The 27581-nt window shown below is 50.3% G+C and overlaps 1 protein-coding gene and 1 long non-coding RNA gene across 21 annotated transcripts in view; both read left to right on the top strand.

Annotated features, from left to right (window-relative positions):
• Positions 1-20716, top strand: part of LOC116936869 (dynein light chain Tctex-type 5-B-like) — a 42031-nt gene extending 21315 nt beyond the window's left edge. For 17 of the 20 annotated variants that reach the window (XM_076059091.1, XM_076059084.1, XM_076059086.1 and 14 more), the window contains exons 4-5: positions 9724-9848; positions 20233-20716. In XM_076059091.1, coding sequence (XP_075915206.1) covers positions 9724-9848; positions 20233-20679 — 572 coding nt within the window. In that variant the 3' untranslated portion in view covers positions 20680-20716. The remainder of the gene's footprint in view (positions 1-9723; positions 9849-20232) is intronic. The other 3 variants (XM_076059101.1, XM_076059103.1, XM_076059099.1) reach the window with 2 other exon arrangements.
• A 518-nt stretch (positions 20717-21234) lies between these two features.
• LOC142908411 (uncharacterized) lies at positions 21235-27015 on the top strand. The gene is made up of 2 exons (XR_012931736.1): positions 21235-24198; positions 24273-27015. It is a non-coding gene; the product is annotated as an uncharacterized LOC142908411 (long non-coding RNA).
• The last annotated feature ends 566 nt before the right edge of the window (positions 27016-27581 follow it).

Genomic DNA, 27581 nt, shown 5'->3' with positions numbered 1-27581 from the left:
CACACACACCTACCACCTGGGTACCATCATACACACACCTACCACCTGGGTACCATCACACACACACACACCTACCACCTGGGTACCATCACACACACACCTACCACCTGGGTACCATCACACACACACCTACCACCTGGGTACCATCATACACACACCTACCACCTGGGTACCATCATACACACACCTACCACCTTGGTACCATCACACACACACACACCTACCACCTGGGTACCATCATACACACACCTACCACCTGGGTACCATCATACACACACACCTACCACCTGGGTATCATCATACACACACCTACCACCTGGGTACCATCATACACACACCTACCAGCTGGGTACCATCACACACACACCTACCACCTGGGTACCATCATACACACACCTACCACCTGGGTACCATCATACACACACCTACCACCTGGGTACCATCATACACACACCTACCACCTGGGTACCATCATACACACACCTACCACCTGGGTACCATCATACACACACCTACCACCTGGGTACCATCATACACACACACCTACCACCTGGGTACCATCATACACACACCTACCACCTGGGTACCATCATACACACACCTACCACCTGGGTACCATCATACACACACCTACCACCTGGGTACCATCATACACACACCTACCACCTGGGTACCATCATACACACACCTACCACCTGGGTACCATCATACACACACCTACCACCTGGGTACCATCATACACACACCTACCACCTGGGTACCATCACACACACACACCTACCACCTGGGTACCATCATACACACACCTACCACCTGGGTACCATCATACACACACCTACCACCTGGGTACCATCATACACACACCTACCACCTGGGTACCATCATACACACACCTACCACCTGGGTACCATCATACACACACCTACCAACTGGGTACCATCACACACACACACCTACCACCTGGGTACCATCATACACACACACACACCTACCACCTGGGTACCATCATACACACACACACACCTACCACCTGGGTACCATCATACACACACCTACCCCCTGGGTACCATCACACACACACCTACCACCTGGGTACCATCATACACACACCTACCACCTGGGTACCATCATACACACACCTACCACCTGGGTACCATCACACACACACCCCTACCACCTGGGTACCATCATACACACACACCTACCACCTGGGTACCATCATACACACACACCTACCAGCTGGGTACCATCATACACACACACACCTACCACCTGGGTACCATCATACACACACCTACCACCTGGGTACCATCATACACACACACCTACCACCTGGGTACCATCATACACACACCTACCACCTGGGTACCATCACACACACCTACCACCTGGGTACCATCACACACACACACACACACACCTACCACCTGGGTACCATCATACACACACCTACCACCTGGGTACCATCACACACACACCTACCACATGGGTACCATCACACACACACCTACCTCCTGGGTACCATCATTCACACACCTACCACCTGGGTACCATCACACACACACACCTACCACCTGGGTACCATCATACACACACCTACCACCTGGGTACCATCACACACACCTACCACCTGGGTACCATCACACACACACCTACCACCCGGGTACCATCACACACACACCTACCACCTGGGTACCATCACATACACACCTACCACCTGGGTACCATCATACACACACCTACCACCTGGGTACCATCACACACACACACACCTACCACCTGGGTACCATCACACACACACCTACCACCTGGGTACCATCACACACACACACCTACCACCTGGGTACCATCATACACACACCTACCACCTGGGTACCATCATACACACACCTACCACCTGGGTACCATCACACACACACACCTACCACCTGGGTACCATCATACACACACCTACCACCTGGGTACCATCATACACACACACCTACCACCTGGGTACCATCATACACACACCTACCACCTGGGTACCATCATACACACCTACCAGCTGGGTACCATCACACACACACCTACCACCTGGGTACCATCATACACACACCTACCACCTGGGTACCATAATACACACACCTACCACCTGGGTACCATCATATACACACCTACCACCTGGGTACCATCATACACACACCTACCACCTGGGTACCATCATACACACACCTACCACCTGGGTACCATCATACACACACATCTACCACCTGGGTACCATCATACACACACCTACCACCTGGGTACCATCATACACACACCTACCACCTGGGTACCATCATACACACACCTACCACCTGGGTACCATCATACACACACCTACCACCTGGGTACCATCACACACACACACCTACCACCTGGGTACCATCATACACACACCTACCACCTGGGTACCATCATACACACACCTACCACCTGGGTACCATCATACACACACCTACCACCTGGGTACCATCATACACACACCTACCACCTGGGTACCATCACACACACACACCTACCACCTGGGTACCATCACACACACACACCTACCACCTGGGTACCATCATACACACACACCTACCACCTGGGTACCATCACACACACACACCTACCACCTGGGTACCATCACACACACACACACCTACCACCTGGGTACCATCATACACACACCTACCACCTGGGTACCATCATACACACACACACCTACCACCTGGGTACCATCACACACACACCTACCACCCGGGTACTATCACACACACACCTACCACCTGGGTACCATCACACACACACCTACCACCTGGGTACCATCATACACACACCTACCACCTGGGTACCATCACACACACACACCTACCACCTGGGTACCATCACACACACACCTACAACCTGGGTACCATCACACACACACCTACCACCTGGGTACCATCATACACACACCTACCACCTGGGTACCATCATACACACACCTACCACCTTGGTACCATCACACACACACACCTACCACCTGGGTACCATCATACACACACCTACCACCTGGGTACCATCATACACACACACCTACCACCTGGGTACCATCATACACACACCTACCACCTGGGTACCATCATACACACACCTACCAGCTGGGTACCATCACACACACACCTACCACCTGGGTACCATCATACACACACCTACCACCTGGGTACCATCATACACACACCTACCACCTGGGTACCATCATACACACACCTACCACCTGGGTACCATCATACACACACCTACCACCTGGGTACCATCATACACACACCTACCACCTGGGTACCATCATACACACACACCTACCACCTGGGTACCATCATACACACACCTACCACCTGGGTACCATCATACACACACCTACCACCTGGGTACCATCATACACACACCTACCACCTGGGTACCATCATACACACACCTACCACCTGGGTACCATCATACACACACGTACCACCTGGGTACCATCATACACACACCTACCACCTGGGTACCATCATACACACACCTACCACCTGGGTACCATCACACACACACACCTACCACCTGGGTACCATCATACACACACCTACCACCTGGGTACCATCATACACACACCTACCACCTGGGTACCATCATACACACACCTACCACCTGGGTACCATCATACACACACCTACCACCTGGGTACCATCATACACACACCTACCACCTGGGTACCATCGCACACACACACCTACCACCTGGGTACCATCATACACACACACACACCTACCACCTGGGTACCATCATACACACACCTACCCCCTGGGTACCATCACACACACCTACCACCTGGGTACTATCACACACACACCTACCACCTGGGTACCATCATACACACACCTACCACCTGGGTACCATCATACACACACCTACCACCTGGGTACCATCACACACACACCCCTACCACCTGGGTACCATCATACACACACCTACCACCTGGGTACCATCATACACACACACCTACCAGCTGGGTACCATCATACACACACACACCTACCACCTGGGTACCATCATGCACACACCTACCACCTGGGTACCATCATACACACACACCTACCACCTGGGTACCATCATACACACACCTACCACCTGGGTACCATCACACACACCTACCACCTGGGTACCATCACACACACACACACACCTACCACCTGGGTACCATCATACACACACCTACCACCTGGGTACCATCACACACACACCTACCACCTGGGTACCATCACACACACACCTACCACCTGGGTACCATCATACACACACCTACCACCTGGGTACCATCACACACACACACCTACCACCTGGGTACCATCATACACACACCTACCACCTGGGTACCATCACACACACCTACCACCTGGGTACCATCACACACACACCTACCACCCGGGTACCATCACACACACACCTACCACCTGGGTACCATCACACACACACCTACCACCTGGGTACCATCATACACACACCTACCACCTGGGTACCATCACACACACACCTACCACCTGGGTACCATCACACACACACCTACCACCTGGGTACCATCACACACACACCTACCACCTGGGTACCATCATACACACAGCTACCACCTGGGTACCATCATACACACACCTACCACCTGGGTACCATCACACACACACACCTACCACCTGGGTGCCATCATACACACACCTACCACCTGGGTACCATCATACACACACCAGCTGGGTACCATCACACACACACCTACCACCTGGGTACCATCATACACACACCTACCACCTGGGTACCATCATACACACACCTACCACCTGGGTACCATCATACACACACCTACCAACTGGGTACCATCATACACACACCTACCACCTGGGTACCATCATACACACACCTACCACCTGGGTACCATCATACACACACCTACCACCTGGGTACCATCATACACACACCTACCACCTGGGTACCATCATACACACACCTAGCACCTGGGTACCATCATACACACACCTACCACCTGGGTACCATCATACACACACCTACCACCTGGGTACCATCACACACACACACCTACCACCTGGGTACCATCATACACACACCTACCACCTGGGTACCATCATACACACACCTACCACCTGGGTACCATCATACACACACCTACCACCTGGGTACCATCATACACACACCTACCACCTGGGTACCATCATACGCACACCTACCACCTGGGTACCATCACACACACACACCTACCACCTGGGTACCATCATACACACACACACACCTACCACCTGGGTACCATCATACACACACCTACCCCCTGGGTACCATCACACACAACTACCACCTGGGTACTATCACACACACACACCTACCACCTGGGTACCATCATACACACACCTACCACCTGGGTACCATCATACACACACCTACCACCTGGGTACCATCATACACACACCTACCACCTGGGTACCATCACACACACACACCTACCACCTGGGTACCATCATACACACACACACACCTACCACCTGGGTACCATCATACACACACCTACCCCCTGGGTACCATCACACACACCTACCACCTGGGTACTATCACACACACACACCTACCACCTGGGTACCATCATACACACACCTACCACCTGGGTACCATCATACACACACCTACCACCTGGGTACCATCACACACACACCCCTACCACCTGGGTACCATCATACACACACACCTACCACATGGGTACCATCATACACACACACCTACCAGCTGGGTACCATCATACACACACACACCTACCACCTGGGTACCATCATACACAGACCTACCACCTGGGTACCATCATACACACACACCTACCACCTGGGTACCATCATACACACACCTACCACCTGGGTACCATCACACACACCTACCACCTGGGTACCATCACACACACACACACCTACCACCTGGGTACCATCATACACACACCTACCACCTGGGTACCATCACACACACACCTACCACCTGGGTACCATCACACACACCTACCACCTGGGTACCATCATACACACACCTACCACCTGGGTACCATCACACACACACACCTACCACCTGGGTACCATCATACACACACCTACCACCTGGGTACCATCACACACACCTACCACCTGGGTACCATCACACACACACCTACCACCTGGGTACCATCATACACACACCTACCACCTGGGTACCATCATACACACACACCTACCACCTGGGTACCATCATACACACACCTACCACCTGGGTACCATCACACACACCTACCACCTGGGTACCATCACACACACACACACCTACCACCTGGGTACCATCATACACACACCTACCACCTGGGTACCATCACACACACACCTACCACCTGGGTACCATCACACACACACCTACCACCTGGGTACCATCATACACACACCTACCACCTGGGTACCATCATACACACACACCTACCACCTGGGTACCATCATACACACACCTACCACCTGGGTACCATCACACACACCTACCACCTGGGTACCATCACACACACCTACCACCTGGGTACCATCATACACACACCTACCACCTGGGTACCATCATACACACACCTACCAGCTGGGTACCATCATACACACACCTACCACCTGGGTACCATCATACACACACCTACCACCTGGGTACCATCACACACACCTACCACCTGGGTACCATCATACACACACCTACCACCTGGGTTACCATCATACACACACCTACCAGCTGGGTACCATCATACACACACCTACCACCTGGGTACCATCATACACACACCTACCACCTGGGTACCATCACACACACACCTACCACCTGGGTACCATCACACACACACACCTACCACCTGGGTACCATCATACACACACACCTACCACCTGGGTACCATCACACACACACCTACCACCTGGGTACCATCATACACACACCTACCACCTGGGTACCATCATACACACACACCTACCACCTGGGTACCATCACACACACACACCTACCACCTGGGTACCATCATACACACACACCTACCACCTGGGTACCATCATACACACACCTACCACCTGGGTACCATCATACACACACCTACCAGCTAGGTACCATCATACACACACCTACCACCTGGGTACCATCACACACACCTACCACCTGGGTACCATCACACACACCTACCACCTGGGTACCATCACACACACACACACCTACCACCTGGGTACTATCATACACACACCTACCACCTGGGTACCATCACACACACACCTACCACCTGGGTACCATCACACACACACCTACTACCTGGGTACCATCATACACACACCTACCACCTGGGTACCATCACACACACACCTACCACCTGGGTACCATCATACACACACCTACCACCTGGGTACCATCATACACACACACCTACCACCTGGGTACCATCATACACACACCTACCACCTGGGTACCATCATACACACACCTACCAGCTGGGTACCATCACACACACACCTACCACCTGGGTACCATCATACACACACCTACCACCTGGGTACCATCATACACACACCTACCACCTGGGTACCATCATACACACACCTACCACCTGGGTACCATCATACACACACCTACCACCTGGGTACCATCATACACACACCTACCACGTGGGTACCATCATACACACACACCTACCACCTGGGTACCATCATACACACACCTACCACCTGGGTACCATCATACACACACCTACCACCTGGGTACCATCACACACACACCTACCACCTGGGTACCATCACACACACACCTACCACCTGGGTACCATCATACACACACCTACCACCTGGGTACCATCATACACACACCTACCACCTGGGTACCATCACACACACACCTACCACCTGGGTACCATCACACACACACCTACCACCTGGGTACCATCACACACACACCTACCACCTGGGTACCATTATACACACACCTACCACCTGGGTACCATCACACACACACCTACCACCTGGGTACCATCACACACACACCTACCACCTGGGTACCATCATACACACACCTACCACCTGGGTACCATCATACACACACCTACCACCTGGGTACCATCATACACACACCTACCACCTGGGTACCATCATACACACACCTACCACCTGGGTACCATCATACACACACCTACCACGTGGGTACCATCATACACACACACCTACCACCTGGGTACCATCATACACACACCTACCACCTGGGTACCATCATACACACACCTACCACCTGGGTACCATCACACACACACCTACCACCTGGGTACCATCACACACACACCTACCACCTGGGTACCATCATACACACACCTACCACCTGGGTACCATCATACACACACCTACCACCTGGGTACCATCACACACACACCTACCACCTGGGTACCATCACACACACACCTACCACCTGGGTACCATCACACACACACCTACCACCTGGGTACCATTATACACACACCTACCACCTGGGTACCATCACACACACACCTACCACCTGGGTACCATCACACACACACACACCTACCACCTGGGTACCATCATACACACACTCACTCATACACACACTCACTCATACACTCACTCACACACACCTACCAACTGGGTACTATCACACATACACTCCCTCACTCATACACTCACACACTCATACACGCACTCATACATACACTCATACACACACTCACTCACTACTCACTCATACACTCACACACTCATACACACACTCATACATACACTCACTCACACACTCACTACTCACACACTCACTACTCACTCACTACTCACTCATACACTCACTCACTACACACTCACTCACTACTCACTCATACACACACTCACTCACTACTCACTCACACAATCACTCACACACTCACACGAAGACATATCGCCTGTAACAGACTGTTGGGGCAAGTTCTGTTCGTGTCTCACCCCCCCGTGTCTCTCACCACCCCCCGTGTCTCTCACCCCCCCCCGTGTCTCTCACCCCCCCCGTGTCTCTCACCCCCCCCCCCGTGACTCTCACCCGTGTCTCTCCCCCCGTGTCCCACCCCCTGTCCCACCCCCCGTGTCTCTCCCCCCGTGTCTCTCCCCCCGTGTCTCTCCCCCCGTGTCTCTCTCCCGTGTCTCTCTCCCCCGTGTCTCTCCCCCCGTGTCTCTCACCGCCCGTGTCTCTCCCCCCGTGTCTCTCACCCCGTGTCTCACCCCCCGTGTCTCACCCCCCGTGTCTCACCCCCCCGTGTCTCACCCCCCGTGTCTCTCCCCCCGTGTCTCTCTCCCCGTGTCTCTCCCCCCGTGTCTCTCCCTCCCTGTCCCACCCCTGTCTCCCCCCTGTCCCACCCCCTTGTCTCTCACCCCCCCCGTCCCACCCCCCTGTCCCACCCCACGTGTCTCTCCCCCCCTGTTTCCCCCTTGTCCCACCCCCTGTCCCACCCCCGTGTCTCACCCCCACGTGTCTCTCCCCCCCTGTCCCACCCCCCTGTCCCACCCCCCGTGTCTCTCCCCCACGTGTCCCACCCTTGTCCCACCCCCCCTTGTCCCACCCCCCCGTGTCTCACCCCCCCTGTCCCACCCCCCCTGTCCCACCCCCCCTTGTCCCACCCCCCCGTGTCTCACCCCCCTTGTCCCACTCCCCGTGTCCCAGCTCCGCCCCGCGTGTTCCCCGTACTGTCGGCACGTCTCATCGCCCTGGACGTGCTCAGCAGCTACCTGGTGAGCGAGCGATACGAACCCGAACTCTGCCGACAGATCTCAAAGACCGTGTCCGAGGTGAGCGCCACGTGACCAGCCGTGTCACAGTGTGTGTGTGTGTCACTGTGTGTGTGTGTCACTGTGTGTGTGTCACTGTGTGTGTCACTGTGTGTCACTGTGTGTGTCACTGTGTGTGTGTCACTGTGTGTGTGTGTCACTGTGTGTGTGTGTCACAGTGTGTGTGTCACTGTGTGTCACTGTGTGTGTGTGTCACACTGTGTGTGTCACTGTGTGTGTGTGTCACTGTGTGTGTGTGTCACAGTGTGTGTGTCACTGTGTGTCACTGTGTGTGTCACTGTGTGTGTCACAGTGTGTGTGTCACTGTGTGTGTCACTGTGTCACTGTGTGTGTGTCACTGTGTGTGTCACAGTATGTGTGTGTGTCACTGTGTGTGTCACTGTGTGTCACTGTGTGTGTAACTGTGTGTGTCACACACAGTGTCACAGTGTGTGTGTGTCACTGTGTGTCACTGTGTGTGTGTCACTGTGTGTGTAACTGTGTGTGTCACACACAGTGTCACAGTGTGTGTCACTGTGTGTCACTGTGTGTGTCACTGTGTGTGTGTCACTGTGTGTGTCACAGTGTGTCACTGTGTGTGTCACAGTGTGTGTATCACTGTGTGTGTCACAGTGTGTGTGTCACTGTGTGTCACAGTGTGTGTCACTGTGTGTGTCACTGTGTGTGTCACTGTGTGTGTGTCACTGTGTGTGTCACAGTGTGTGTCACTGTGTGTGTCACTGTGTGTGTGTCACAGTGTCAGTGTGTGTCACAGAGTGTGTCACTGTGTGTGTCACTGTGTGTGTCACACTGTGTGTGTCACTGTGTGTGTGTATCACTGTGTGTGTCACCGTGTGTGTGTCACTGTGTGTCACTGTGTGTGTGTCACTGTGTGTGTCACTGTGTCACAGTGTGTGTCACTGTGTGTGTCACTGTGTGTGTGTCACTGTGTGTGTCACTGTGTGTGTCACTGTGTGTGTCACTGTGTCACTGTGTGTGTGTCACGGTGTGTGTCACTGTGTCACAGTGTGTGTCACTGTGTGTGTCACTGTGTGTCACTGTGTGTGTCACTGTGTGTGTCACTGTGTGTGTCACTGTGTCACTGTGTGTGTGTCACTGTGTGTGTCACTGTGTCACAGTGTGTGTCACTGTGTCACTGTGTGTCACTGCGTGTCACACTGTGTGTGTCACTGTGTGTCACAGTGTATGTCACAGTGTGTGTCACAGTGTGTGTGTCACAGTGTGTGTGTGTCACTGTGTCACTGTGTGTGTCACTGTGTGTCACAGTGTGTGTCACAGTGTGTGTCACAGAGTGTGTCAGTGTGTGTCACTGTGTGTGTCACTGTGTGTGTCACACTGTGTGTGTCACAGTGTGTCACTGTGTCACTGTGTGTGTCACAGTGTCACAGTGTGTGTCACTGTGTGTGTCACAGTGTGTGTGTCACACTGTGGGGAGCGATAGTGTAGCGGTTAGCGCTACGCTGCGCTATGAACCTGGCGACCCGGGTTCGATTCCCGCTCACGGCCAACACCAGTGACGATTATCTGAACCGGTCCCGGGCCTCCCCTAGGTCGACTCAGCCTCAAATGAGTACCTGGTGCGGTGTGTAAACATTGCCACTAGGGAGACAAAGGCGGTCGGGCGTGGTGCTGGCCACCCACCCCCTCGTGTACCGTTCCGGCCTTCATAGGTGCTCGCTAACAGCACTTGCCCCTACAGTCTGTTAAGGCTATATGGGGGATCTTTGTCTTTGTCTTTGTGTCACACTGTGTGTGTCACAGTGTGTCACTGTGTGTTTCACAGTGTGTGTCACTGTGTGTTTCACAGTGTGTGTCACTGTGTGTGTCACTGTGTGTCACAGTGTGTCACAGTGTGTCACTGTGTGTCTCTGTGTCACAGTGTCACAGTGTCGCTGTGTGTCACAGTGTGTGTCACTGTGTGTGTCACTGTGTCACTGTGTGTCACTGCGTGTCACACTGTGTGTGTCACTGTGTGTCACAGTGTATGTCACAGTGTGTGTCACAGTGTGTGTCACAGTGTGTGTGTGTCACTGTGTCACTGTGTGTGTCACTGTGTGTGTCACAGTGTGTGTCACAGTGTGTGTCACAGAGTGTGTCAGTGTGTGTCACTGTGTGTGTCACTGTGTGTGTCACACTGTGTGTGTCACAGTGTGTCACTGTGTCACTGTGTGTGTCACAGTGTCACAGTGTGTGTCACTGTGTGTGTCACAGTGTGTGTGTCACACTGTGTGTGTCACAGTGTGTCACTGTGTCACTGTGTGTGTCACTGTGTGTGTCACTGTGTGTTTCACAGTGTGTGTCACTGTGTGTGTCACTGTGTGTCTCTGTGTCACAGTGTCACAGTGTCGCTGTGTGTCACAGTGTGTGTCACTGTGTGTGTCACTGTGTGTGTCACACTGTGTGTGTCACTGTGTGTGTGTGTCACTGTGTGTGTCACAGTGTGTTTCACTGTGTGTGTCACTGTGTGTGTCACAGAGTGTGTCACTGTGTGTGTCACTGTGTGTGTCACAGAGTGTGTCAGTGTGTGTCACTGTGTGTGTCACTGTGTGTGTCACACTGTGTGTGTCACAGTGTGTCACTGTGTCACTGTGTGTGTCACAGTGTCAGTGTGTGTCACACTGTGTGTGTCACAGTGTGTCACTGTATCACTGTGTGTGTCACTGTGTGTTTCACAGTGTGTGTCACTGTGTGTGTCACTGTGTGTCACAGTGTGTCACTGTGTGTCTCTGTGTCACAGTGTCACAGTGTCGCTGTGTGTCACAGTGTGTGTCACTGTGTGTGTCACTGTGTGTGTCACACTGTGTGTGTCACTGTGTGTGTGTGTCACTGTGTGTGTCACAGTGTGTGTCACTGTGTGTGTCACAGTGTGTGTCACTGTGTGTCACTGTGTGTGTCACAGTGTCACAGTGTGTGTCACAGAGTGTGTCACTGTGTGTCACTGTGTGTGTCACAGTGTGTGTCACTGTGTGTCACTGTGTGTGTCACAGTGTCACAGTGTGTGTCACAGTGTGTGTCACTGTGTGTGTCTCTGTGTGTCACAGTGTGTCACACTGTGTCTCTGTGTGTCACAGTGTGTCTCTGTGTGGCACAGTGTCTCTGTGTGTCTCTGTGTGTCTCAGTGTGTCTCTGTGTGTCTCTGTGTCTCTGTGTGTCACAGTGTGTCACAGTGTGTCTCTGTGTGTCACAGTGTGTCACAGTGTGTCACTGTGTGTCACAGTGTCACAGTGTCACAGTGTGTCAGTGTCACACTGTGTCACAGTGTGTCACTGTGTCACAGTGTGTCACAGTGTGTCACAGTGTGTCTCTGTGTGTCACAGTGTCACAGTGTGTCACAGTGTGTCTCTGTGTGTCACAGTGTGTCTCTGTGTGTCACAGTGTCTCTGTGTGTCTCTGTGTGTCTCAGTGTGTCTCTGTGTGTCTCTGTGTGTCACAGTGTGTCACAGTGTGTCTCTGTGTGTCACAGTGTGTCACAGTGTGTCACAGTGTGTCTCTGTGTCTCTGTGTGTCACAGTGTGTCTCTGTGTGTCACAGTGTGTCACAGTGTCTCTGTGTGTCTCTGTGTGTCTCAGTGTGTCTCTGTGTGTCTCTGTGTCTCTGTGTGTCACAGTGTGTCACAGTGTGTCTCTGTGTGTCACAGTGTGTCTCTGTGTGTCACAGTGTGTCACAGTGTGTCTCTGTGTGTCTCTGTGTGTCACAGTGTCACAGTGTGTCACAGTGTGTCACTGTGTGTCACAGTGTCACAGTGTGTCACAGTGTGTCTCTGTGTGTCACAGTGTGTCACAGTGTCACAGTGTCTCTGTGTGTCTCTGTGTGTCTCTGTGTGTCACTGTGTGTATCTGTGTGTCTCTGTGTGTCACAGTGTCACAGTGTGTCTCTGTGTGTCACAGTGTCACAGTGTGTCTCTGTGTGTCACAGTGTGTCACACTGTGTGTCACACTGTGTGTCACAGTGTGTCACAGTGTGTCACTGTGTGTCTGTGTGTGTCACAGTGTGTGTCACTGTGTGTCACTGTGTCACAGTGTGTCTCTGTGTGTCTCTGTGTGTCACAGTGTCACAGTGTGTCACTGTGTGTCACAGTGTGTCACAGTGTGTCACAGTGTGTCACTGTGTGTCACACTGTGTGTCACACTGTGTGTCACAGTGTGTCTGTGTGTCACAGTGTCACTGTGTCACAGTGTGTCTCTGTGTGTCACAGTGTGTCACAGTGTGTCACTGTGTGTCACAGTGTGTCTCTGTGTGTCACAGTGTGTCTAAGTGTGTCACTGTGTCACAGTGTGTCTCTGTGTGTCACAGTGTCACAGTATCACAGTGTGTCACAGTGTGTCTCTGTGTGTCACAGTGTGTCTCTGTGTGTCTCTGTGTGTCACAGTGTCACAGTGTGTCACAGTGTGTCACTGTGTGTCACAGTGTCACAGTGTGTCACAGTGTGTCTCTGTGTGTCACAATGTGTCACAGTGTGTCACAGTGTGTCACAATGTCACAGTGTGTCAGTGTCACACTGTGTCACTGTGTGTCACTGTGTCACAGTGTGTCACTGTGTGTCACAGTGTCACAGTGTGTCTCTGTGTGTCACAGTGTGTCACTGTGTGTCACAGTGTGTCTCTGTGTGTCACAGTGTGTCTCTGTGTGTCACTGTGTGTCACAGTGTGTCTCTGTGTGTCTCTGTGTGTCACAGTGTCACAGTGTGTCACAGTGTGTCACTGTGTGTCACAGTGTCACAGTGTGTCACAGTGTGTCTCTGTGTGTCTCTGTGTGTCACAATGTGTCACAGTGTGTCACAGTGTCACAGTGTGTCAGTGTCACACTGTGTCACTGTGTGTCACTGTGTCACAGTGTGTCACTGTGTGTCACAGTGTCACAGTGTGTCTCTGTGTGTCACAGTGTGTCACAGTGTGTCACAGTGTGTCTCTGTGTGTCACAGTGTGTCTCTGTGTGTCTCTGTGTGTCACAGTGTGTCACTGTGTGTCTCTGTGTGTCACAGTGTCACAGTGTGTCACTGTGTGTCACAGTGTGTCACTGTGTGTCACAGTGTCACAGTGTGTCACAGTGTGTCTCTGTGTGTCACAATGTGTCACAGTGTGTCACAGTGTGTCACTGTGTCACACTGTGTCACAGTGACACACTGTGACACAGTGTGTCACTGTGTCACAATGTGTCACTGTGTGTCACAGTGTGTCACAGTGTGTCTCTGTGTGTCACAGTGTCACAGTGTGTCACAGTGTCACAGTGTGTCACAGTGTGTCACTGTGTCACACTGTGTCACACAGTGACACACTGTGACACAGTGTGTCACTGTGTGTCACAGTGTGTCACAGTGTGTCACTGTGTGTCACAGTGTCACAGTGTGTCTCTGTGTGACACAGTGTGTGTCACAGTGTCACAGTGTGTCACAGTGTGTCACTGTGTGTCACAGTGTCACAGTGTGTCTCTGTGTGTCACAGTGTGTCACTGTGTGTCACAGTGTGTCTCTGTGTGTCACAGTGTGTCTCTGTGTGTCACTGTGTGTCACAGTGTGTCTCTGTGTGTCTCTGTGTGTCACAGTGTCACAGTGTGTCACAGTGTGTCACTGTGTGTCACAGTGTCACAGTGTGTCACAGTGTGTCTCTGTGTGTCACAATGTGTCACAGTGTGTCACAGTGTGTCACAGTGTCACAGTGTGTCAGTGTCACACTGTGTCACTGTGTGTCACTGTGTCACAGTGTGTCACTGTGTGTCACAGTGTCACAGTGTGTCTCTGTGTGTCACAGTGTGTCACAGTGTGTCACAGTGTGTCTCTGTGTGTCACAGTGTGTCTCTGTGTGTCTCTGTGTGTCACAGTGTGTCACTGTGTGTCTCTGTGTGTCACAGTGTCACACAGTGTGTCACTGTGTGTCACTGTGTGTGTCACAGTGTGTGTCACTGTGTGTCACTGTGTGTGTCACAGTGTCACAGTGTGTGTCACAGTGTGTGTCACTGTGTGTGTCTCTGTGTGTCACAGTGTGTCACACTGTGTCTCTGTGTGTCACAGTGTGTCTCTGTGTGGCACAGTGTCTCTGTGTGTCTCTGTGTGTCTCAGTGTGTCTCTGTGTGTCTCTGTGTCTCTGTGTGTCACAGTGTGTCACAGTGTGTCTCTGTGTGTCACAGTGTGTCACAGTGTGTCACTGTGTGTCACAGTGTCACAGTGTCACAGTGTGTCAGTGTCACACTGTGTCACAGTGTGTCACTGTGTCACAGTGTGTCACAGTGTGTCACAGTGTGTCTCTGTGTGTCACAGTGTCACAGTGTGTCACAGTGTGTCTCTGTGTGTCACAGTGTGTCTCTGTGTGTCACAGTGTCTCTGTGTGTCTCTGTGTGTCTCAGTGTGTCTCTGTGTGTCTCTGTGTGTCACAGTGTGTCACAGTGTGTCTCTGTGTGTCACAGTGTGTCACAGTGTGTCACAGTGTGTCTCTGTGTCTCTGTGTGTCACAGTGTGTCTCTGTGTGTCACAGTGTGTCACAGTGTCTCTGTGTGTCTCTGTGTGTCTCAGTGTGTCTCTGTGTGTCTCTGTGTCTCTGTGTGTCACAGTGTGTCACAGTGTGTCTCTGTGTGTCACAGTGTGTCTCTGTGTGTCACAGTGTGTCACAGTGTGTCTCTGTGTGTCTCTGTGTGTCACAGTGTCACAGTGTGTCACAGTGTGTCACTGTGTGTCACAGTGTGTCACAGTGTGTCTCTGTGTGTCACAGTGTGTCACAGTGTCACAGTGTCTCTGTGTGTCTCTGTGTATCTCTGTGTGTCACTGTGTGTATCTGTGTGTCTCTGTGTGTCACAGTGTCACAGTGTGTCTCTGTGTGTCACAGTGTCACAGTGTGTCTCTGTGTGTCACAGTGTGTCACACTGTGTGTCACACTGTGTGTCACAGTGTGTCACAGTGTGTCACTGTGTGTCTGTGTGTGTCACAGTGTGTGTCACTGTGTGTCACTGTGTCACAGTGTGTCTCTGTGTGTCTCTGTGTGTCACAGTGTCACAGTGTGTCACTGTGTGTCACAGTGTGTCACAGTGTGTCACAGTGTGTCACTGTGTGTCACACTGTGTGTCACACTGTGTGTCACAGTGTGTCTGTGTGTCACAGTGTCACTGTGTCACAGTGTGTCTCTGTGTGTCACAGTGTGTCACAGTGTGTCACTGTGTGTCACAGTGTGTCTCTGTGTGTCACAGTGTGTCTAAGTGTGTCACTGTGTCACAGTGTGTCTCTGTGTGTCACAGTGTCACAGTATCACAGTGTGTCACAGTGTGTCTCTGTGTGTCACAGTGTGTCTCTGTGTGTCTCTGTGTGTCACAGTGTCACAGTGTGTCACAGTGTGTCACTGTGTGTCACAGTGTCACAGTGTGTCACAGTGTGTCTCTGTGTGTCACAATGTGTCACAGTGTGTCACAGTGTGTCACAGTGTCACAGTGTGTCAGTGTCACACTGTGTCACTGTGTGTCACTGTGTCACAGTGTGTCACTGTGTGTCACAGTGTCACAGTGTGTCACTGTGTGTCACAGTGTGTCTCTGTGTGTCACAGTGTCACAGTGTGTCACAGTGTGTCACTGTGTGTCACAGTGTCACAGTGTGTCACAGTGTGTCTCTGTGTGTCACAATGTGTCACAGTGTGTCACAGTGTGTCACAGTGTCACAGTGTGTCAGTGTCACACTGTGTCACTGTGTGTCACTGTGTCACAGTGTGTCACTGTGTGTCACAGTGTCACAGTGTGTCTCTGTGTGTCACAGTGTGTCACAGTGTGTCACAGTGTGTCTCTGTGTGTCACAGTGTGTCTCTGTGTGTCTCTGTGTGTCACAGTGTGTCACTGTGTGTCTCTGTGTGTCACAGTGTCACAGTGTGTCACTGTGTGTCACAGTGTGTCACTGTGTGTCACAGTGTCACAGTGTGTCACAGTGTGTCTCTGTGTGTCACAATGTGTCACAGTGTGTCACAGTGTGTCACTGTGTCACACTGTGTCACAGTGACACACTGTGACACAGTGTGTCACTGTGTCACAATGTGTCACTGTGTGTCACAGTGTGTCACAGTGTGTCTCTGTGTGTCACAGTGTCACAGTGTGTCACAGTGTCACAGTGTGTCACAGTGTGTCACTGTGTCACACTGTGTCACAGTGACACACTGTGACACAGTGTGTCACTGTGTGTCACAGTGTGTCACAGTGTGTCACTGTGTGTCACAGTGTCACAGTGTGTCTCTGTGTGACACAGTGTGTGTCACAGTGTCACAGTGTGTCACAGTGTGTCACTGTGTCACACTGTGTCACAGTGACACACTGTGACACAGTGTGTCACTGTGTGTCACAGTGTCACAGTGTGTCTCTGTGTGTCACAGTGTGTCACTGTGTGTCACAGTGTGTCTCTGTGTGTCACAGTGTGTCTCTGTGTGTCACAGTGTGTCTCTGTGTGTCTCTGTGTGTCACAGTGTCACAGTGTGTCACAGTGTGTCACTGTGTGTCACAGTGTCACAGTGTGTCACAGTGTGTCTCTGTGTGTCACAATGTGTCACAGTGTGTCACAGTGTGTCACAGTGTCACAGTGTGTCAGTGTCACACTGTGTCACTGTGTGTCACTGTGTCACAGTGTGTCACTGTGTGTCACAGTGTCACAGTGTGTCTCTGTGTGTCACAGTGTGTCACAGTGTGTCACAGTGTGTCTCTGTGTGTCACAGTGTGTCTCTGTGTGTCTCTGTGTGTCACAGTGTGTCACTGTGTGTCTCTGTGTGTCACAGTGTCACAGTGTGTCACTGTGTGTCACAGTGTCACAGTGTGTCACAGTGTGTCTCTGTGTGTCACAATGTGTCACAGTGTGTCACAGTGTGTCACTGTGTCACACTGTGTCACAGTGACACACTGTGACACAGTGTGTCACTGTGTCACAATGTGTCACTGTGTGTCACAGTGTGTCACTGTGTCTCTGTGTGTCACAGTGTCATAGTGTGTCACAGTGTCACAGTGTGTCACAGTGTGTCACTGTGTCACACTGTGTCACAGTGACACACTGTGACACAGTGTGTCACTGTGTGTCACAGTGTGTCACAGTGTGTCACTGTGTGTCACAGTGTCACAGTGTGTCTCTGTGTGACACAGTGTGTGTCTCTGTGTCACAGTGTGTCTCTGTGTGTCTCTGTGTGTCACTGTGTGTCACAGTGTGTCTCTGTGTGTCACTGTGTGTCACAGTGTGTCACTGTGTGTCACAGTGTGTCACTGTGTGTCACAGTGTGTCTCTGTGTGTCACAGTGTCACAGTGTGTCTCTGTGTGACACAGTGTGTGTCTCTGTGTCACAGTGTGTCTCTGTGTGTCTCTGTGTGTCACTGTGTGTCACAGTGTGTCTCTGTGTGTCACTGTGTGTCACAGTGTGTCTCTGTGTGTCTCTGTGTGTCACAGTGTGTGTCTCTGTGTGTCACTGTGTGTCTCTGTGTGTCACTGTGTCACTGTGTGTCTCTGTGTGTCACTGTGTCACAGTGTGTCTCTGTGTGTCACAGTGTCACAGTGTGTCTCTGTGTGTCACAGTATGTCACAGTGTGTCACAGTGTGTCTCTGTGTGTCACAGTGTCGCAGTGTGTCTCTGTGTGTCACAGTGTCACAGTGTGTCACAGTATGTCACAGTGTATCTCTGTGTGTCACAGTGTCACAGTGTGTCACTGTGTCTGTTTGTCACAGTGTCACAGTGTGTCTCTGTGTGTCACAGTATGTCACAGTGTGTCACAGTGTGTCTCTGTGTGTCACAGTGTCGCAGTGTGTCTCTGTGTGTCACAGTGTCACAGTGTGTCACAGTGTCACAGTGTGTCACTGTGTCTCTGTGTGTCACAGTGTGTCACAGTGTATCTCTGTGTGTCACAGTGTCACAGTGTGTCACTGTGTCTGTTTGTCACAGTGTCACAGTGTGTCACTGTGTGTCACAGTGTGTCTCAGTGTGTCACAGTGTCACAGTGTGTCACAGTGTGTCTCAGTGTGTCACAGTGTCACAGTGTGTCTCTGTGTCTCTGTGTCCGTGTCACCGTGTCTCCGTGTCTCCGTGTCTCAGTGTCTCCGTGTCACCGTGTCTCTGTGTCTCAGTGTCTCAGTGTCTCTGTGTCTCTGTGTCTCAGTGTCTCAGTGTCACCGTGTCTGTGTCTCAGTGTCTCTGTGTCTCTGTGTCTCAGTGTCTCAGTGTCACCGTGTCTCTGTGTCTCAGTGTCTCCGTGTCTCAGTGTCTTCGTGTCTCTGTCTCTCCGTGTCTCAGTGTGTCTGTGTCTCTGTGTCTCAGTGTCACTGTGTCTCAGTGTCTCCGTGTCTCAGTGTCTTCGTGTCTCTGTCTCTCCGTGTCTCTGTGTCTCTCTCACCGTGTCTCTCTCACCGTGTCTCCGTCTCTCCGTGTCTCCGTGTCCGTGTCTCCGTCTGCAGGTGATCAAGGCCAGGGTGAAGGATCTGGAGGTCTCTCGTTTCAAATTGGCCGTCCTGGTCCACATTGGCGGTGGTGGTGGTGCTGTTGGTGGTGCTGTTGGTGGTAGTAGTGGTGGTGCTGTTGGCGGTAGTGGCAGTGGTGGTGGCGGTAGTGGTGGTGGTGTTGGTAGTGGTGGTGGTGTTGGTAGTGGTAGTGGCGGTTGTGGTGGTGTTGGTAGTGGTGGTGGTGTTGGTAGTGGTGGTGTTGGTAGTGGTGGTGTTGGTAGTGGTGGTGTTGGTGTTGGAGTGAAGGGAGTGGAGGCGACAGCCGGCCGGGCCTGTGAGGGCGCTGTCCGTGTTGTGTCTCGCTGCCTCTGGGACCCCTCCACGGACACCGTGGTGAGCGCCACGCTCACACGGCACGGCCTCTATGCCGTGGCCACTGTCTACGCCGTGTACTATGAGTAGTAGTACTAGTACTACTAGTACACTAGTACACTAGTAGTACTAGTACTAGTGTACTAGTAGTACTAGTGTACTAGTAGTACTAGTACTAGTGTACTAGTAGTACTAGTGTACTAGTAGTACTAGTGTACTAGTAGTACTAGTGTAGTAGTAGTAGACACGGACACCGTGGTGAGCGCCACGCTCACACGGCACGGCCTCTATGCCGTGGCCACCGTCTACGCCGTGTACTATGAGTAGTAGTACTAGTACTACTAGTGTACTAGTACACTAGTACTAGTACACTAGTAGTACTAGTGTACTAGTACACTAGTACTACTAGTGTACTAGTACACTAGTACACTAGTAGTACACTAGTGTACTAGTACTACTAGTGTACTAGTGTACTAGTACTACTAGTGTACACTAGTAGTACTAGTGTACTACTAGTGTACACTAGTAGTACACTAGTACTAGTAGTACTAGTACTACTAGTACACTACTACTAGTAGTACTAGTGTACTAGTACTACTAGTAGTACTAGTACTAGTGTACTAGTACTACTAGTACTAGTGTACTAGTAGTACTAGTGTACTAGTAGTACTAGTGTACTAGTAGTACTAGTACTACTAGTACACTAGTACTACTACTAGTACACTAGTACTACTAGTACTAGTACACTACTAGTACTAGTGTAGTAGTGTACTAGTAGTACTAGTAGTACTACACTACTAGTACTACTAGTACTAGTGTACTAGTACTACTAGTAGTAGTGTACTACTACTAGTAGTAGTACAGTAGTACTAGTAGTGTAGTAGTAGTGTAGTAGTAGTGTAGTACTACTAGTAGTAGTACTAGTAGTGTAGTAGTAGTGTAGTAGTACTAGTAGTAGTGTAGTAGTAGTAGTGTAGTAGTGTAGTAGTAGTGTAGTAGTAGTAGTGTAGTAGTGTAGTAGTAGTGTAGTAGTAGTAGTGTAGTAGTAGTGTAGTAGTAGTGTACTAGTAGTAGTATAGTAGTAGTGTAGTAGTACTAGTAGTAGTGTAGTAGTAGTGTAGTAGTACTAGTAGTAGTGTAGTAGTAGTGTAGTAGTAGTGTAGTAGTAGTAGTGTAGTAGTGTAGTAGTAGTGTAGTAGTAGTAGTGTAGTAGTAGTGTAGTAGTAGTGTAGTAGTAGTGTAGTAGTGTAGTAGTAGTGTAGTAGTACTAGTAGTAGTGTAGTAGTAGTGTTGTAGTAGTAGTGTAGTAGTACTAGTAGTAGTGTAGTAGTAGTAGTGTAGTAGTAGTGTAGTAGTAGTGTAGTAGTAGTAGTGTAGTAGTAGTGTAGTAGTAGTAGTGTAGTAGTAGTGTAGTAGTAGTAGTGTAGTAGTAGTGTACTAGTAGTAGTGTAGTAGTAGTGTAGTAGTAGTAGTGTAGTAGTGTAGTAGTAGTAGTGTAGTAGTAGTGTAGTAGTAGTGTAGTAGTGTAGTAGTAGTGTAGTAGTACTAGTAGTAGTGTAGTAGTAGTGTTGTAGTAGTAGTGTAGTAGTACTAGTAGTAGTGTAGTAGTAGTAGTGTAGTAGTAGTGTAGTAGTAGTGTAGTAGTAGTAGTGTAGTAGTAGTGTAGTAGTAGTAGTGTAGTAGTAGTGTAGTAGTGTAGTAGTAGTGTACTAGTAGTAGTGTAGTAGTAGTGTAGTAGTAGTAGTGTAGTAGTAGTGTAGTAGTAGTAGTGTAGTAGTAGTGTAGTAGTAGTGTACTAGTAGTAGTGTAGTAGTAGTGTAGTAGTACTAGTAGTAGTGTAGTAGTAGTGTAGTAGTAGTGTAGTAGTAGTAGTGTAGTAGTGTAGTAGTAGTGTAGTAGTAGTAGTGTAGTAGTAGTGTAGTAGTAGTGTAGTAGTGTAGTAGTAGTGTAGTAGTAGTGTAGTAGTACTAGTAGTAGTGTAGTAGTAGTGTTGTAGTAGTAGTGTAGTAGTACTAGTAGTAGTGTAGTAGTAGTGTAGTAGTGTAGTAGTAGTGTAGTAGTAGTAGTGTAGTAGTAGTGTAGTAGTAGTAGTGTAGTAGTAGTGTAGTAGTAGTGTACTAGTAGTAGTGTAGTAGTAGTGTAGTAGTACTAGTAGTAGTGTAGTAGTAGAGTAGTAGTGTAGTAGTAGTGTAGTAGTAGTGTAGTAGTAGTAGTGTAGTAGTGTAGTAGTAGTGTAGTAGTAGTAGTGTAGTAGTAGTGTAGTAGTAGTGTAGTAGTGTAGTAGTAGTGTAGTAGTACTAGTAGTAGTGTAGTAGTAGTGTTGTAGTAGTAGTGTAGTAGTACTAGTAGTAGTGTAGTAGTAGTAGTGTAGTAGTAGTGTAGTAGTAGTGTAGTAGTAGTAGTGTAGTAGTAGTGTAGTAGTAGTAGTGTAGTAGTAGTGTAGTAGTAGTAGTGTAGTAGTAGTGTACTAGTAGTAGTGTAGTAGTAGTGTAGTAGTAGTAGTGTAGTAGTGTAGTAGTAGTGTAGTGTAGTAGTGTAGTAGTAGTGTGTAGTAGTACTACTACTACTACACACTACTACTAGTAGTACTAGTAGTAGAGTGTAGTAGTAGTACTGTAGTAGTACTAGTAGTAGTACTAGTAGTACTACTACTAGTAGTAGTACTACTAGCAGTAGTACTACTACTAGTACTACTACTAGTAGTACTAGTAGTACTACTACTAGTAGTGTACTACTACTACACAACTACTACTACACTACTACTAGTAGTATTAGTACTACTAGTAGTAGTGTAGTACACTACTACTACATTACTACTACTAGTAGTAGTACTACTAGTAGTAGTACTACTAGTAGTACTACTAGTAGTAGTACTACTAGTAGTATTAGTACTACTAGTAGTAGTGTAGTACACTACTACTACATTACTACTACTAGTAGTAGTACTACTAGTAGTAGTACTACTACTAGTAGTGTAGTACACAACTACCACTACACTAGAAGTTTAGCGATTATCTGCGGAATCTCCAGATGGACAGGGGATGATTTCACAAACACACCGCTCTGATGGACAGCCTCCAGGTTCACCAAGAGGGGAGGCGAACTTCCATAGAGAGAGAGCCTCCCGGCCGCCTTTGTCTTCCCGCAGCACGAGAAAGGAATTCAACCCCGAGCGAGGAATTGCTCGATGATGTTGCAGGGAGGGAGGGGGGCCATCTGTGGCCCCCCGGGTGAAGGGATACCTTGGGGAGGGGACGGTGATCGATGGGGGGACACGCAGGATGGCTTGATGGGATGACGCACACACACACGCACACACACACACACTAGTGTACTAGTACTACTAGTAGTAGTGTACTACTACTAGTACTAGTAGTAGTACAGTAGTACTAGTAGTGTAGTAGTAGTGTAGTAGTAGTGTAGTACTACTAGTAGTAGTACTAGTAGTGTAGTAGTAGTGTAGTAGTACTAGTAGTAGTGTAGTAGTAGTAGTGTAGTAGTGTAGTAGTAGTGTAGTAGTAGTAGTGTAGTAGTGTAGTAGTAGTGTAGTAGTAGTAGTAGTGTAGTAGTAGTGTAGTAGTAGTGTACTAGTAGTAGTGTAGTAGTAGTGTAGTAGTACTAGTAGTAGTGTAGTAGTGTAGTAGTAGTGTAGTAGTAGTAGTGTAGTAGTAGTAGTGTAGTAGTAGTGTAGTAGTAGTGTAGTAGTAGTGTAGTAGTAGTGTAGTAGTACTAGTAGTAGTGTAGTAGTAGTGTAGTAGTACTAGTAGTAGTGTAGTAGTAGTAGTAGTGTAGTAGTAGTGTAGTAGTAGTAGTGTAGTAGTAGTGTAGTAGTAGTAGTGTAGTAGTAGTGTAGTAGTAGTGTAGTAGTAGTAGTAGTGTAGTAGTAGTGTACTAGTAGTAGTGTAGTAGTAGTAGTGTAGTAGTGTAGTAGTAGTGTAGTGTAGTAGTAGTGTAGTAGTGTGTAGTACTACTACTACTACACACTACTACTAGTAGTACTAGTAGTAGAGTGTAGTAGTAGTACTGTAGTAGTACTAGTAGTAGTACTAGTAGTACTACTAGTAGTAGTACTACTAGCAGTAGTACTACTACTACTAGTACTACTACTAGTAGTAGTACTAGTAGTACTACTACTAGTAGTGTACTACTACTACACAACTACTACTACACTACTACTAGTAGTATTAGTACTACTAGTAGTAGTGTAGTACACTACTACTACATTACTACTACTAGTAGTAGTACTACTAGTAGTAGTAGTACTACTAGTAGTACTACTAGTAGTAGTACACATACTACTAGTAGTATTAGTACTACTAGTAGTAGTGTAGTACACTACTACTACATTACTACTACTAGTAGTAGTACTACTAGTAGTAGTACTACTACTAGTAGTGTAGTACACAACTACCACTACACTAGAAGTTTAGCGATTATCTGCGGAATCTCCAGATGGACAGGGGATGATTTCACAAACACACCGCTCTGATGGACAGCCTCCAGGTTCACCAAGAGGGGAGGCGAACTTCCATAGAGAGAGAGCCTCCCGGCCGCCTTTGTCTTCCCGCAGCACGAGAAAGGAATTCAACCCCGAGCGAGGAATTGCTCGATGATGTTGCAGGGAGGGGGGGGGGGGGCATCTGTGGCCCCACGGGTGAAGGGATACCTTGGGGAGGGGACGGTGATCGATGGGGGGACACGCAGGATGGCTTGATGGGATGACGCACACACACACGCACACACACACGAACACACACACACACGCACACACACGCACGAACACACGCACACACACACACGCACACACACACACACACGCACACACACACGAACACACACACACGCATACACACACACACGCACACACACACACACGCACGAACAAAGATAAAGATCCCCCATGTAGCCTTAACAGACTGTAGGGGCAAGTGCTGTTAGCGAGCACCTATGAAGGCCGGTAATGGTACACGAGGGGGTGGGTGGCTACCAGCACCACGCCCGACCGCCTTTGTCTCCCTAGTGGCAATGTTTACACACCGCACCAGGTACTCATTTGAGGCTGAGTCGACCTAGGGGAGGCCCGGGACCGGTTCAGATAATCGTCACTGGTGTTGGCCGTGAGCGGGAATCGAACCCGGGTCGCCAGGTTCATAGCGCAGCGTAGCGCTAACCACTACACTATCGCTCCCCACTAGACACACACACACACGAACACACACACGAACGCACACACACGAACACACACACGCACACACGAACGCACGAACACACGAACGCACGAACACACGAACAGCCCAACCATCGCCTCGACAGTTCAGTCCAACGAGCAACAGCGAGCTCAACAAGCTGTCGATCCGGGCCGAGCCGCCGCCGAGTGCTGCTAGCGGCCGGCCCCGGCCGGGGTGACCACCCGCCCCCCGGCGTGGCCAGCTGAGAATGTCGAGGCACGCCGGGTGCCAGCGTACCACGAGAGGCAGAAGCGTCGCTCAAAGGCCGTCGCTCCTAGCGAGAGGGCCCGCGGGCTCGGCCGACACTCGCGCCGACCGGCCAATCGGCCGGCCGGCGGCGGCGGCTCGGGAACCGGGACGGCGGACGGATCACCGCGGAGCCGACGGCGGGCGGCGGGGCCGACTCCTCCAGCCGGCCGCGGGCGGAAGCTGCGGCCGCCCCGTGCGGAGTGCCACGCTGTCCGTGTGACACACACACACGTACACACACACGCACGCACACACGCACACACGCACACACACACACACACGCACACACACACACCACGCTCACGAGCCCCCACCGCTCCCCGCGGGGAGCAAACAGAAATTCTCGACACGTGCAGGGAGGCTCGTGGCGAGGGCGCCAGCTAGTCGCCGCTAACGGCGGCCACTGGGGGCCCGCTGAGCTGCGTGGATGAGTTCACTTAGAAGTGTTCGAGTCGTTCGTTTTTGTAATTGCGTAATCCTGCAGGAGTATCCACGAACGGACGTGGCGGGCCTACTGACGGACGCCTGCACTTTTTGGGAAATAATAATTGTTCGATCGCCTCGTCATATGAATATCATCGCGTAATAATCAATCGGCCTGCTGCCCTGTTAGCAACGTGACAAGAATGGCATTAAGGGTTGCGTTTGATCAATAATGAGTGCAGTACTGTGTGGGCAATTCAAGTATAATCATTCAGAATAGAGTCTTAAGGTTTTTGTTAGAACAGCGTGCCTGGATGCTTTAACGACTCTCCTCTCTCTCTCGCTCTCGCTCTCTCTCACCAAGCGAGCTCGCGCATCGCGGTGGAATGGGTCACATGTGCCGTCGCCAAGGTGAATCAACGCAGCCGTTGATGACGCTGTGTTGATACTGCGTTGGAATTCCAAGCCGAGAGTTGCAGCTTCTGGAGCTGAAGTTTGGTCGGGAGTAAAATTGATGAACGCAGAAGCGGCCGTGCGTCTCTTTCCGAAGTTGCATGCATGAGAGCCGAATCCTGCGTTGAGATCTGCATCTTGAGACGTGAACACGCCAATGCGTACTCGGTAAATGTTAAAGCGCGAATAATTGCATTGCCGAGCGTTAAGACGAAATGAAACAACGGAGCCGAGTTGGCTCTGGCATGCTCACAGCACCTGCATAACTCCATACGACGAATTGCCTTATCCCGATTGGATAGGACCCTGGTCAGCGAGGCGGGGCCTAATTACCATAAAGGATCGCATTAGGATAAGCACACACGCGCGCATAAATCAATACGATTATCTCTCGAATTAGCATAATCTATGCACGTAATTACTCCAATTACCATAATTTCGGATAATTACGCAATTTCCAAATTTTATTAAATTTTTATTCTTTTCATCAAATTTTCATAACCTACATATACACACACACATAGACACACACACAGACACACAACAACAACCGCCATTCGCCACTAAGTGGCGGTGACGTCACCACGACGCTTGTGCCAGGCTATGTGCAACCTGAGGCCACGTGAAGTGTCGAACGCC

This window comes from Petromyzon marinus (genome assembly GCF_048934315.1).
Source record: "Petromyzon marinus isolate PM22_M1 ecotype Great Lakes invasive population chromosome 84 unlocalized genomic scaffold, UKy_Petmar_22M1.pri1.0 chr84_unloc.2, whole genome shotgun sequence".
In the NCBI taxonomy this organism is placed as follows: Eukaryota; Metazoa; Chordata; class Hyperoartia; order Petromyzontiformes; family Petromyzontidae; genus Petromyzon; species Petromyzon marinus.
The sequence above is the reverse complement of the archived record's forward strand: the minus strand, read 5'-3'. Positions and strand labels throughout refer to the sequence as shown.